This window comes from Scyliorhinus torazame, chromosome 15 (genome assembly GCF_047496885.1).
Source record: "Scyliorhinus torazame isolate Kashiwa2021f chromosome 15, sScyTor2.1, whole genome shotgun sequence".
NCBI classification, from domain to species: Eukaryota; Metazoa; Chordata; class Chondrichthyes; order Carcharhiniformes; family Scyliorhinidae; genus Scyliorhinus; species Scyliorhinus torazame.
Genome location: NC_092721.1, coordinates 147,142,007 through 147,155,477, shown reverse-complemented (window position 1 = coordinate 147,155,477; position 13,471 = coordinate 147,142,007). Strand labels below are relative to the sequence as shown.

At 52.1% G+C, this 13,471-nt stretch overlaps 1 protein-coding gene across 1 annotated transcript in view; it reads left to right on the top strand.

The window, feature by feature from the left end:
• Window positions 1-13,080: 13,080 nt before the first annotated feature.
• Window positions 13,081-13,471, top strand: part of mtmr6 (myotubularin related protein 6) — a 69,802-nt gene continuing 69,411 nt past the window's right edge. Inside the window, exon 1 of the mRNA XM_072476887.1 lies at window positions 13,081-13,190. Coding sequence (XP_072332988.1) covers window positions 13,167-13,190 — 24 coding nt within the window. The 5' untranslated portion in view covers window positions 13,081-13,166. The remainder of the gene's footprint in view (window positions 13,191-13,471) is intronic.

The window sequence follows — 13,471 nt, the reverse complement described above, 5'->3', positions numbered from 1 at the left end:
AGTCATATGCGCCCTGTGTAACACCTTAAATTGTATCAGGCTTAGCCTGGCACATGAGGACGATGAGTTTACCCTACGTAGGGCATCAGCCCACAGCCCCTCCTCAATCTCCTCCCCCAGCTCTTCTTCCCATTTCCCTTTCAGCTCATCTACCATGATCTCCCCCTCGTCCCTCATTTCCCTATATATGTCCGACACCTTACCATCCCCCACCCATGTCTCTGAGATCACTCTATCCTGCACCTCCTGCGTCGGGAGCTGCGGGAATTCCCTCACCTGTTGCCTCGCAAAACCCTCAGTTGCATATACCGAAATGCATTCCCTTGGGGCAACCCATATTTTTCCGTCAGCGCTCCCAGACTCGCAAACGTCCCATCTACGAACAGATCTCTCAGTTGTGCTACCCCTGCTCTTTGCCATGCTCCAAATCCCCCATCCATTCTCCCCGGAACAAACCTATGGTTATTTCTTATCGGGGACCGCACCGAGGCTCCCGTCTTTCCCCTATGCCGTCTCCACTGCCCCCAAATTTTCAATGTAGCCACCACCACCGGGCTTGTGGTGTATTTCTTCGGTGAGAACGGCAACGGTGCCGTCACCATAGCTTGTAGGCTAGTCCCCCTGCAGGACACCCTCTCCAATCTCTTCCACTCCGCTCCCTCCTCTTCTCCCATCCACTTACACACCATTGAAATATTGGCGGCCCGGTAGTACTCACTTAGGCTTAAACAACTTTTCTACTGAACAAAAACAATTAAGATGGCTGACTCTCTCTGTGAAACCAGAACAAAATAATTCACTCAGTTTCAGAAATGTCACATTTCATTCTGTCTGACAGACCACTTGGAACTGCACAGACCAGTTTAAAAGAGAGCAACACAAAGGTTATCTGCATTTAATAAGCCAAGCTTGTTAGTGGAATCGGTGAATCGACAGAGACAATGGGCAGGATTCTCCGGCCGTGCTTGTCCGGTGACCAGAAATTCCTGCCCGAGGTAAATGGACCTTTACATGGTCTGCATCCCGCCCATGGCGATCTTGTGGCGGGCGGGGTGCAAGAATCCAGTCCAATTACTTCCCATATGCCAGAACCTCAATAAATAAACCTCTTTCAGCCTAAAATGACTAAGGCATTATCAGTTCAGGACACGCAATGAGACCGGAATCTGCTGTTCCGATGGGCAGGCCACACAGAAGCAAGCTCTGGCCAGGTTGGACAACTAGTCATCCAACCTGACTGCTAGGATAATTATTTTCTTTTGCCCAGATAACTGATTCAATCTCTGCGTGCCTACTTCACATTATGACATCAATACCACCGGAAAATCGAATCTGGCACCACTGGTCTTCAGCTAGCCTACCTCTGCGGACGTATTCCTAAATGGACTTTGATTCTGGGACTAAAACAAATCAATATTAATTTTCTCTGTGGTCCTTGTTCTGTATAGTCACCAGAAGTGTCCTTTTCTCTATCCCTCCCTTTACTGTGTGAATGTGGAGTGGGAAGTTCTAGTCACTTCTTTTTGCAGTTTCTTTTGAACAAATGTAATAAACTAACCTTCTGAGTTAGTCCTAACTTTAGTTTGGTATGGGGTTATTAGTAGAAATCAGATCACAGAAAAAACAATTCAAAACATCTGTTTACAGACAGGTGGTAAGAGGAACATTCAGTGGTGTTTAAACTGACCCCTTCTTGACTGTAAAACTCTATCAGTGTTCACCCAATCATGAGCAAAGTGATGAAAGCACCAATAAAGCTATCAAGCTCCACACAGTTGTCAGTAACCAGCTCAGATATACTTAGCGAAAGTCCTGTCAGAACAACATCAATCCAGCTCTCATCAAAACCTTGATCAAGATAGGAATATAAGAGTTATGTGTCGATTGTAGGTGAGAGTAACTGCTCAAAGGACAAAGGCAACATTTAACAGATTCTGACACCAACAGTTCTAAGTTAATGGAAAAACCTTCCACTGGCTGAAAATGTACCCAACGTAAAGGAATACAGTTGTGGTTATCGGAAGTTAATGATCATTGCATGAACTCTTTAGTGCAGTATTCTCGGTCCAGCAATTTGGCTGTTTTATTGAATTTCCCTTCATCATAAGATCAGTAGGAAGGCTGATTACAGACAATTTCATAGATGTTGCCTCCATGCACAGCTCCTCTGATAATGAAACAGCACATGCTGGCATACAAGACCAGGACAACGTTCAGACCTAGGCCGAGATGTAACAACTGACACTTGTATTTCACAAATGCCAGACAATGGCTATTTTCAGCATGAAAGAGCCCGTTTACCTCCCGCTGACCTTTAATAGCACTACCATCGTCACTAATTGCCAACCTTTAACATTCTCAGTGGATGGGGGGTGGACCTCCATCCTCCAGAGGATTAATTTGACCAGTACATTATCATCATGGCAGCAGAGGCTTTTGAGAGGCTGGGTACCTCGATGAGGAGTAGGCCACTTCTGTACTCTTCAAAGCCTATTCGTCATCTATAAGTCAAGAATTTGATGGAATACTCATCACTTGCCTTGATGGATGTTTTTGAAAAACACTCAAAAGTCTCATCATTCTCATTGATTGCGACCAACTGCCGAGAATTATTACTAAGAATTTATCTGTTCTTAAAGATCTGAGGATATATGTAATTTTGTTTTGCGTCACCCACCTGCAGGAATTACTGTGTTCTCAAATTTGTGAACTAAGATAAATATTCCATGGTAGTACAAGAATTTTTCAATTAATTTGATGAGAACTCAGGTGCTGACACACCAACATTTTCTTTTTTTTCTCTCATATGTACTACTATTATAAGAATAAAAGGAATAAAAAAACTCATCAACAAAAAAGCAATCCTTCTTTTATCCAGTTCTTATCTCTGTGTCATGATGGGGAGATATTAGGAACTTGGGTTCAAACATGGGGTCCAAGATGTAGCAAGCAATTTAGGGAATAAATAGACTAAGGGAAAAGACTGCTAGCATCAGAGTCAGAGTCAGAGGCACCCACAGCCTGAGTTACCTTGTCCCTTTCAGACTTAACCTCTTTGGTGGGGATAGGCATGATGCCCCGGTTCAGCCAGGATGATCCACTCAAGGTCCATTGTTCTTCGGGACATCCTAGTTTGACCAGCCATTAGTCCATCAAAGAGTCTGATAACCTATTTGTCTGTCAACGGAAGGTTAGTTGCATATTGTCATGTGAGAGTACCTTTAAGAGATGGATGTTTAAGCAATGTACCTTTAAGAAAACAGTGATGTCAGAGAGTGGGTGGAGCTGAGGTCAGGTCAGCCATTTTGCAGTTTAGTTTTGCAGTTTGGAGGAAAAGAGCTGGGTGTGTGTCTGTGTTTTGCAGTGAGCTGGATCTCTGCCATGAAAGACTATCTCTGCATGTATATATCTTGCTCTGCGCGATTTCTCGTTTTTTTTTGTTACGGGAGGGGGGGGGGGGTTATTGTTTGTGAGGGAGAAAAATTGTGTTAAAAAACTTTAATAAATATTTTTTTTTAAAAGAAAGACTATCTCTGGCTCATTTGGGTGACTTAAACTTATAATAGTGAAGCCTTTAACCTGATGTGATTTTGTTTAAAGGTGTTAAGTCTCTTGGAAGTTTGGAGGAACATTTTAAGGAATTAATTACTGTTGCAATATTTTCTGAGTTATCTTTGAAGTAAGGGGTGTTAAGAGATCCAATGTTTATTTAAGATGTTAAGTTGAGTTCATGGAATAAACCCAGGTGTCCATAATTGTAATTCCACACCTAGGGAAAAAGCTGTGTGCTAGGAAAAGCAACAAATCCATTAAAGGGAGAGGTTGGTTGAACTCCATGATACATTTTGGGGTTCTGAAAACACCTCACCCATAACAATATCAATAGCATAGCTCTGTTCTTTGTATAAACGGTAGTGGGCAATCAGCCAAGATAACGATGATAGGTTCAAGTCTAGAATCCCGAGAGAACCTTTGTTTGAGGGGCTGAGTGGAGCTTAGAGAGAGCGAGAGAATGCTGCTGAAAAGTTACAGGGCAGAAGGCTGTGGAAATCGACCAGAGAGGTTGTGAATGTACCAACCGAGGAAAGCTTTGGAAAAGGGTTCTGAACAAATGTCCCCAACAGAAGAAAAATTGCTTCGTAAGTGTGGTGATGTGCATCAATGTAAATACATGCTGACTCCAGTGAACCTGCTGAGACTCCGGATGGGGAGCATCAACAAACCAACACTGACTCAGTGAAAACAGACCAGACTCCAGATGGGGAGCAACCAAACGCCGACACTGATTCACGTAAGCCGGACTTTACTCCAGACAGGGAGTGCCGCAACCTCAGTGATGGCACGCTCAGAGTGACAACAGATGCCACAACGACAGGAGATGGATCACTTAACAATTACACTGGGTCAGTAATAACAAGCAGCGTCTACAGTCCAAGAGGAATACACCAAGATGCACCACAGCTATATCCACACATTCTTTCCACACCAGCAGTGCAGCCAATGACAGCTCATGCTGGACAAACCCAGTATTCAGGCATGCAGCAGCCAGCAGTCTATGCAGCATATTCTCAAACAGGCCAGCACTACGGATTGGCCACTAATGTAATCAAGACCGAAGGAGGACTAACTCAAGCACAATCTGCACTACAGACTGGATGCCTTAGTTACAGCCCAGGATTTGCTGCACCCCAGCCTGGCCAGACGGCATGTTCCTATCAGATGCAAGGTTCTAGTTTCACACCCTCACCAGGTATTTATGTGAGCAGCAATTCTGTTTCCAATTCGACAAGCATCAACGGTTCTCAGCAGGATCACCCTTCCTGCACAGCATGTGGCCAGAACCAGTATGTACAGTCTTATCCAACTTCAACATATGGCATATCCATGACCTCGAATGATACCTTTGATGGTACCTCTTCAACGTCAACACCTTATCAGCTACAAGATGCCATCCGACAGCACCACCGCAAACATCAAAAAAGGGACTCCAAATCAGACAGCAAAGTGATTTGACCACTTCTTGGTTCCTGTGGCACAGGGACATTGATGGCGTTCGTAACCAAGAGAGACATTTGACCATGATGATTGATGGTTTTTGGACTCACACAAATGATTTGGACTTATTGTTTAATCATTGTTCCCATGACTTGTATAGACCTTAATCTATCTACCTGTTTTTTGTTCAATTTTCTTAAAGTGTACAGAAAATATGTAACATAAAAAAGGGGGGATGTGGTGATGTGCATCAATGTAAATACAGGTAGGCTAGCTAGACACTAGAGGGAGCACCAGAGACATCACACACACACACTCAACCAATAGATCAGTCAGATCGGACACGACCAATGGACATTCACGATACACACAGAGGTGACACGACCACAGGAGGGCATTACACCAACCCATAAAGGACACCACACACATGATCTGCCTCTTTCCAGTGGCGACAGTGAGTAGAGACACAGGGTTGATTCAATATTACACCCACCACGTGGATTGCAGCAACTGGTTAGTCAGTCTGGGTAGCTATAGTAGGGTTAGCAGTAGTGTCGAACCCGAGTAATAGAAGTGTAAATAGTTTAATAAACGTGTTGAAGTTATATCCACGTCTGAACCTTCCTTTGTCAAGTGCACCACAAGGAAGCCGCTTATGTTACACCTAGAACATAACAAATCAGTAAGTACAAGCATTGCCTTAGCCAGTCTGTTCAAGCGGCATGAGAGAAACATGGTTATTTTCATGCAAGATGTCCCTGCTTCACATTGAGAATACCCTCCATTGTGCCATGAGACTTCATGGGGTCCAGAGTCGATGTTGAGGACTAACAGAGCAACTGCCTCCCGACTGTATACCACTGTGCTGTCACCTCTGCTGTGTCTGTCTTGCCGGTGAGACAGGAATGGTGATAGTGGTGTCTGGGACATTCTCTGTAAGGTATGATTCACTGAGTATGACTACGTCAGGCAGTTGCTTGACTGGTGTGTGACACAGCACTCCCAACTTTGGATTTATTCCTTTTCCGTGTTTTTGTAGTGGCTGAATTTTTAAAAATTTGTTCCTGGACTAGCATTTGTTGCAAATCCCTAATTGCCCTCGAACTGAGTGGCTTCACTGGGGGCGTGGGGCAGTTAAGAGTCAACTGCATCGCTGTATGGGACTGGAGTTACATGTAGGCCAGACCGGGTAATGACAGCAGATTTCCTGAAGGTTAGTGGACCAGATGGGTTTTTACGACAATGGGCAATGGTTTCATGGCCATCATTAGATTAATTCCATGTAGTTTACTGAGTTTACAGGTGTAAACCTGCTGTGGTGGGATTCGAACCCAGGATCCCAGATCATTACCCTGGGTCTCTGGATTACCAGTCCAGTGATAATACCACAACACAACCACCTCCCCCATTTATCCATGTGTTTGTGCTGGCTTAAAAGAGGCCTAATCCTACTTTCCAGCTTCGAGTGCATATCCAAATATTTTTAAATGTAAATCAGCGTCATTTAATTCAGTTGGATAGATGCCTAGTGCATGCAGAATGATGCGTTAAATCCCCAAGCAGGCTGTAGTTCCCATAGGACTGGCACCAGAAGGGACCCTTTCTGAACAGGGAAATAAGAATGGTGGGCATCTGATATTCCAGTAGAAACCGCCAGTAGAAACTGCTCATTCACAATTCCAGAAAGCCAATTGGCAGTGCCCGTGATACTAGTGGGATAGCTCATCCACATTGGTTATTTGCCCACTTTATTTGGTGCTCTATTGCATTTTTTTCCCCGTTTAATTTATTTCTCCCATTTGTTGCTGCTGCAAATTTGGTTAGACAGCTGGTTCGTGAGGCAGAGCAAGGCCAGCGACTGTTCACAGGAGAGCAGGCTCAGCTCCAACAGAGACTCTGCTGTTCACGGGACAGAGGGCTCAGCTCGAGCAGAGTCTGACGCTCATGGAGAGTGGGCTCAGCTCCAGCAGACACTCTGCTGTTCACTGGAATGTGGCCTCAGCTCCAGCAGAGACTCCGCTGTTCACAGGCGACTGGCTTAATTCCAGCAGAGACTCCACTGTTCACGGTAGAGCATGCTCAGCTCCAGCAGACCGCGCTGTTCACTGGAGAGCGGGCTTAGCTCCAGCAGAGAACCTGATGCTCACGGGAGAGCGAGCTCAGCTCCAGCAGCGACCGATGTTCATGGGAGAGCTGGCTCAGCTACAGCAGAGAGCCTGATGCTCACAGAAAAACAGGCCAAGCTCCAGCAGACATTCCACTATTCATTGGAGAGCGGGCTCAGCTCCAACAGAGAGCCTGGCACTGATTGGAGAGCGGGCTCTGCTCCAGCAGAGAGCCTGGCACTGATTGGAGAGCGGGCTCTGATCCAGCAGAAAGCCTGGTGCTGATTGGAGAGCGTGCTCTGCTCCAGCAGAGAGCCTGGTGCTGATTGGAGCGGGTTCAGCTCCTGCACTGATGCTCATGGGAATGTGGGCTCTGCTCCAGCAGAGAGCCTGGTGCTGATTGGAGAGCGGGCTCAGCTCCAGCAGAGAACCTGGTGCTGATTGGAGAGCGGGTTCTGCTCCAGCAGAGAGCCTGGCACTGATTGAAGAGCGGGCTCTGCTCCAGCAGAAAGCCTGGTGCTGATTGGAGAGCGGGCTCTGCTCCAGCAGAGAGCCTGGTGCTGATTGGAGCGGGTTCAGCTCCTGCACTGATGCTCATGGGAATGTGGGCTCTGCTCCAGCAGAGAGCCTGGAGCTGATTGCAGAGTGGGCTCAGCTCCAGCAGAGAACCTGGTGCTGATTGGAGAGCGGGTTCTGCTCCAGCAGAGAGCCTGGCGCTGAATGGAGAGCGGGCTCAGCTCGAACAGAGAACCTTATGCTCATGGGAGAGTGGGCTCTGCTCCAGCAGAGCCAGGTGCTGATTGGAGAGCGGGTTCAGATCCAGTAGAGAGCCTGGCGCTGATTGGAGAGTGGGTTCAGCTCCAGCAGAGAGCCTGGCGCTGATTGGAGAGCGGTTCAGCTCCAGCAGAGAGCCTGGCGCTGATTGGAGAGCGGGTTCAGCTCCAGCAGAGAGGCTGGCGCTGATTGTAGAGCGGTTCAGCTCCAGCAGAGAGCCTGGCGTTGATTGGAGAGCAGTTCAGCTCCAGCAGAGAGCCTGGCGCTGTTTGGAGAGCGGGTTCAGCTCCAGCAGAGCCTGGCGCTGATTGGAGAGCGGGTCAGCTCCAGCAGAGAGCCTGGCGCTGATTGAAGAGCGGGTTCAGCTCCAGCAGAGAGCCTGGCGCTGATTGGCGAGCGGGCCCTGCTCCGGCAGAGAGCCTGGAGCTGATTGGAGAGCGGGTTCAGCTCCTGCACTGATGCTCAAGGTAGAGCGAGTCCAGCTCAAGCAGAGAGCCTGGCGCTGATCGGAGAGAGGGCTCTACTCCAGCTAGAGAGCCTGGCGCTGATTGGAGAGCGGGCTCAACTCCAGCAGAGAGCCTGCCGTTGATTGGAGCGGGTTCAGCTCCTGCACTGATGCTCATGGGAAAGTGGGCTCAGTTCCAGCAGAGAGCCTGCGCTGATTGTAGAGCGGGCCCTGTTCCAGCAGAGAGCCTGGCGCTGATTGGAGAGCGGACTCAGCTCCAGCAGAGAGCCTGGCGCTGATTGGAGAGCGGGTTCAGCTCCAGCAGAGAGGCTGGCGCTGATTGGAGAGCGGTTCAGCTCCAGCAGAGAGCCTGGCGTTGATTGGAGAGCGGTTCAGCTCCAGCAGAGAGCCTGGCGCTGATTGGAGAGCGGCTCAGCTCCAGCAGAGAGTATGGCGCTGATTGGAGAGCGGGTTCAGCTCCAGCAGAGAGCCTGGCGCTGATTGGAGAGCGGGTTCAGCTCCAGCAGAGAGCCTGGCGCTGATTGGAGAGCGGGCTCTGCTCCGGCAGAGAGCCAGGCGCTGATTGGAGAGCGGGTTCAGCTCCTGCACTGATGCTCAAGGTAGAGCGGGTCCAGCTCAAGCAGAGAGCCTGGCGCTGATCGGAGAGAGGGCTCTACTCCAGCTAGAGAGCCTGGCGCTGATTGGAGAGCGGGCTCAACTCCAGCAGAGAGCCTGCCGTTGATTGGAGCGGGTTCAGCTCCTGCACTGATGATCATGGGAAAGTGGGTTCAGCTCCAGCAGAGAGCCTGGCGCTGATTGGAGAGCGGGTTCAGCTCCAGCAGAGAGGCTGGCGCTGATTGGAGAGCGGTTCAGCTCCAGCAGAGAGCCTGGCGCTGATTGGAGAGCGGGTTCAGCTCCAGCAGAGAGGCTGGCGCTGATTGGAGAGCGTTTCAGCTCCAGCAGAGAGCCTGGCGCTGATTGGAGAGCGTTTCAGCTCCAGCAGAGAGCCTGGCGCTGTTTGGAGAGCGGGTTCAGCTCCAGCAGAGCCTGGCGCTGATTGGAGAGCGGGTTCAGCTCCAGCAGAGAGCCTGGCGCTGATTGGAGAGCGGGTTCAGCTCCAGCAGAGAGCCTGGCGCTGATTGGCGAGCGGGCCCTGCTCCGGCAGAGAGCCTGGAGCTGATTGGAGAGCGGGTTCAGCTCCTGCACTGATGCTCAAGGTAGAGCGAGTCCAGCTCAAGCAGAGAGCCTGGCGCTGATCGGAGAGAGGGCTCTACTCCAGCTAGAGAGCCTGGCGCTGATTGGAGAGCGGGCTCAACTCCAGCAGAGAGCCTGCCGTTGATTGGAGCGGGTTCAGCTCCTGCACTGATGCTCATGGGAAAGTGGGCTCAGTTCCAGCAGAGAGCCTGGCGCTGATTGTAGAGCGGGCCCTGCTCCAGCAGAGAGCCTGGCGCTGATTGGAGAGCGGACTCAGCTCCAGCAGAGAGCCTGGCGCTGATTGGAGAGCAGGTTCAGCTCCAGCAGAGAGCCTGCCGCTGAATGGAGAGCGGTTCAGCTCCAGCAGAGAGCCTGGCGCTGATTGGAGAGCGGGTTCAGCTCCAGCAGAGTGCCTGGCGCTAATTGGAGAGCGGGTTCAGCTCCTGCACTGATGCTCATGGGAAAGTGGGCTCAGCTCCAGCAGGGAGCCTGGCGCTGATTGGAGAGCGGGCTCTGCTCCAGCAGAAAGCCTGGTGCTGATTGGAGAGCGGGCTCAGCTCCAGCAGAGAGCCTGGTGCTGATTGGAGAGCGGGCTCTGCTCCAGCAGAGAACCTGGCACTGATTGGAGAGCGGGTTCAGCTCCTGCACTGATGCTCATGGTAAAGTGGGCTCAGCTCCAGCAGAGAGCCTGGTGCTCATTGGAGAGCGGGTTCAGCTCCAGCAGAGTGCTTGGCGCTAATTGGAGAGCGGGTTCAGCTCCTGCACTGATGCTCATGGGAAAGTGGGCTCAGCTCCAGCTGAGAGCCTGGCGCTGATTGGAGAGCGGGCTCTGCTCCAGCAGAGAGTCTGGCACTGATTGGAGAGCGATTCAGCTCCTGCACTGATGCTCATGAGAAAGTGGGCTCAGCTCCAGCTGAGAGCCTGGCGCTGATTGGAGCGGGGCTCTGCTCCAGCAGAGAGCCTGGCATTGATTGGAGAGCGGGTTCAGCTCCAGCTGAGAGCCTGGCGCTGATTGGAGTGCGGGCTCCGCTCCAGCAGAGAGTCTGGCACTGATTGGAGAGCGGGTTCAGCTCCTGCACTGATGCTCATGGGAAAGTGGGCTCAGCTCCAGCAGAGAGTCTGGCGCTGATTGGAGAGCGGGCTCTGCTCCAGCAGAGAGCCTGGCACTGATTGGAGAGCGGGTTCAGCTCCTGCACTGATGCTCATGGGAAAGTGGGCTCAGCTCCAGCAGAGAGTCTGGCGCTGATTGGAGAGCGGGCTATGCTCCAGCAGAGAGCCTGGCACTGATTGGAGAGCGGGTTCAGCTCCTGCACTGATGCTCATGGGAAAGTGGGCTCAGCTCCAGCAGAGAGCCTGGCGCTGATTGGAGAGCGGGCTCTGCTCCAGCAGAGAGTCTTGCACTGATTGGAGAGCGGGCTCTGCTCCAGCAGAGAGCCTGGCGCTGATTGGAGAGCGGCTCCTGCTCCAGCAGAGAGCCTGGCACTGATTGGAGAGCGGGTTCAGCGCCAGCAGAGAGCCTGGCACTGATTGGAGAGCGGGTTCTGCTCCAGCAGAGAGCCTGGCATTGATTGGAGAGCGGGTTCAGCTCCAGCAGAGAGCCTGGCGCTGATTGGAGAGCGGGCTCTGCTCCAGCAGAGAGCCTGGCGCTGATTGGAGAGCGGGTTCAGCTCCTGCACTGATGCTCATGGGAAAGTGGGCTCAGCTCCAGCAGTGAGTCTGGCGCTGATTGGAGAGCGGGCTCTGCTCCAGCAGAGAGCCTGGCACTGATTGGAGAGCGGTTCAGCTCCTGCACTGATGCTCATGGGAAAGTGGGCTCAGCTCCAGCAGAGAGCCTGGCGCTGATTGGAGAGCGGGCTCTGCTCCAGCAGAGAGCCTTGCACTGATTGGAGAGTGGGTTCAGCTCCAGCAGAGAGCCTGGTTCTGATTGGAGAGTGGGCTCTGCTCCAGCAGAGAGCCTGGCGCTGATTGGAGCGGGGGCTCTGCTCCAGCAGAGAGCCTGGCGCTGATTGGAGAGCGGGTTCAGCTCCAGCAGAGAGCCTGGCATTGATTGGAGAGCGGGTTCAGCTCCAGCAGAGAGCCTGGCGCTGATTGGAGAGCGGGCTCTGCTCCAGCAGAGAGCCTGGCACTGATTGGAGAGCGGGTTCAGCTCCTGCACTGATGCTCATGGGAAAGTGGGCTCAGCTCCAGCAGTGAGTCTGGCGCTGATTGGAGAGCGGGCTCTGCTCCAGCAGAGAGCCTGGCACTGATTGGAGAGCGGTTCAGCTCCTGCACTGATGCTCATGGGAAAGTGGGCTCAGCTCCAGCAGAGAGCCTGGCGCTGATTTGAGAGCGGGCTCTGCTCCAGCAGAGAGCCTGGCACTGATTGGAGAGCGGGTTCAGCTCCTGCACTGATGCTCATGGGAAAGTGGGCTCAGCTCCAGCAGAGAGCCTGGCGCTGATTGGAGAGCGGGCTCTGCTCCAGCAGAGAGCCTTGCACTGATTGGAGAGTGGGTTCAGCTCCAGCAGAGAGCCTGGTGCTGATTGGAGAGCGGGCTCTGCTCCAGCAGAGAGCCTGGCGCTGATTGGAGCGGGGGCTCTGCTCCAGCAGAGAGCCTGGCGCTGATTGGAGAGCGGGTTCAGCTCCAGCAGAGAGCCTGGCACTGATTGGAGAGCGGGTTCAGCTCCAGCAGAGAGGCTGGCACTGATTGGAGAGCAGGCTCTGCTCCAGCAGAGAGCCTGGCACTGATTGGAGAGCGGGTTCAGCTCCTGCACTGATGCTCATGGGAAAGTGGGCTCAGCTCCAGCAGAGAGCCTGGCGCTGATTGGAGAGCGGGCTCTGCTCCAGCAGAGAGCCTTGCACTGATTGGAGAGTGGGTTCAGCTCCAGCAGAGAGCCTGGTGCTGATTGGAGAGCGGGCTCTGCTCCAGCAGAGAGCCTGGCGCTGATTGGAGCGGGGGCTCTGCTCCAGCAGAGAGCCTGGCGCTGATTGGAGAGCGGGTTCAGCTCCAGCAGAGAGCCTGGCACTGATTGGAGAGCGGGTTCAGCTCCAGCAGAGAGGCTGGCACTGATTGGAGAGCAGGCTCTGCTCCAGCAGAGAGCCTGGCACTGATTGGAGAGCGGGTTCAGCTCCAGCAGAGAGCCTGGCACTGATTGGAGAGCGGGTTCTGCTCCAGCAGAGAGCCTGGCACTGATTGGAGAGCGGGTTCAGCTCCAGCAGAGAGCCTGGCACTGATTGGAGAGCAGGCTCTGCTCCAGCAGAGAGCCTGGCACTGATTGGAGAGCGGGTTCTGCTCCAGCAGAGAGCCTGGCACTGATTGGAGAGCGGGTTCAGCTCCAGCAGAGAGCCTGGTGCTGATTGGAGCGGGGGCTCTGCTCCAGCAGAGAGCCTGGCGCTGATTGGAGAACGGGTTCTGCTCCTGCACTGATGCTCATGGGAAAGTGGGCTCAGCCCCAGCAGAAAGCCTGGCGCTGATTGGAGGGCGGGCTCAGCTCCAGCAGGGAGCGTATTGGTTAGTGGCCGGGCTACAGGGCACGTGGTTGAGCAACACCGACCGGAACCGGAAAGGTTATTTGTCGGGGTTGGCGCAGGCGCGGTCCGTGTCACGAAGGCGAGGGCGGCGTTTGCAGAAACGCCAACTTTCATCTCGTTCTGTTTACCATTTTCCCCAATTAACATGGAGCACATCAGGACCCCGAAGGTGGGTGATTGAAGTAGTTTTTAAAATCATGTTGTTTTGCAGCGATTTTTCCTCATGAATTGTTCATTCTGGGTCCTGTGCAGACATTCTGAGTCCCTGGTGTTTGGGTGAATAAATCGGTGTAATGGTGACAGGGAGAGGGGGACAGCCAGGGCGTTACTCGCTGCATCTGGGAACTTGGTGAGGCGGCAATGAAGGAAAGACTATAGAGGCACTGTAACGCTATATTTTGATTACAATAAAACAATACATATTTTATCAGCTTCATTTGCCTTATCAAA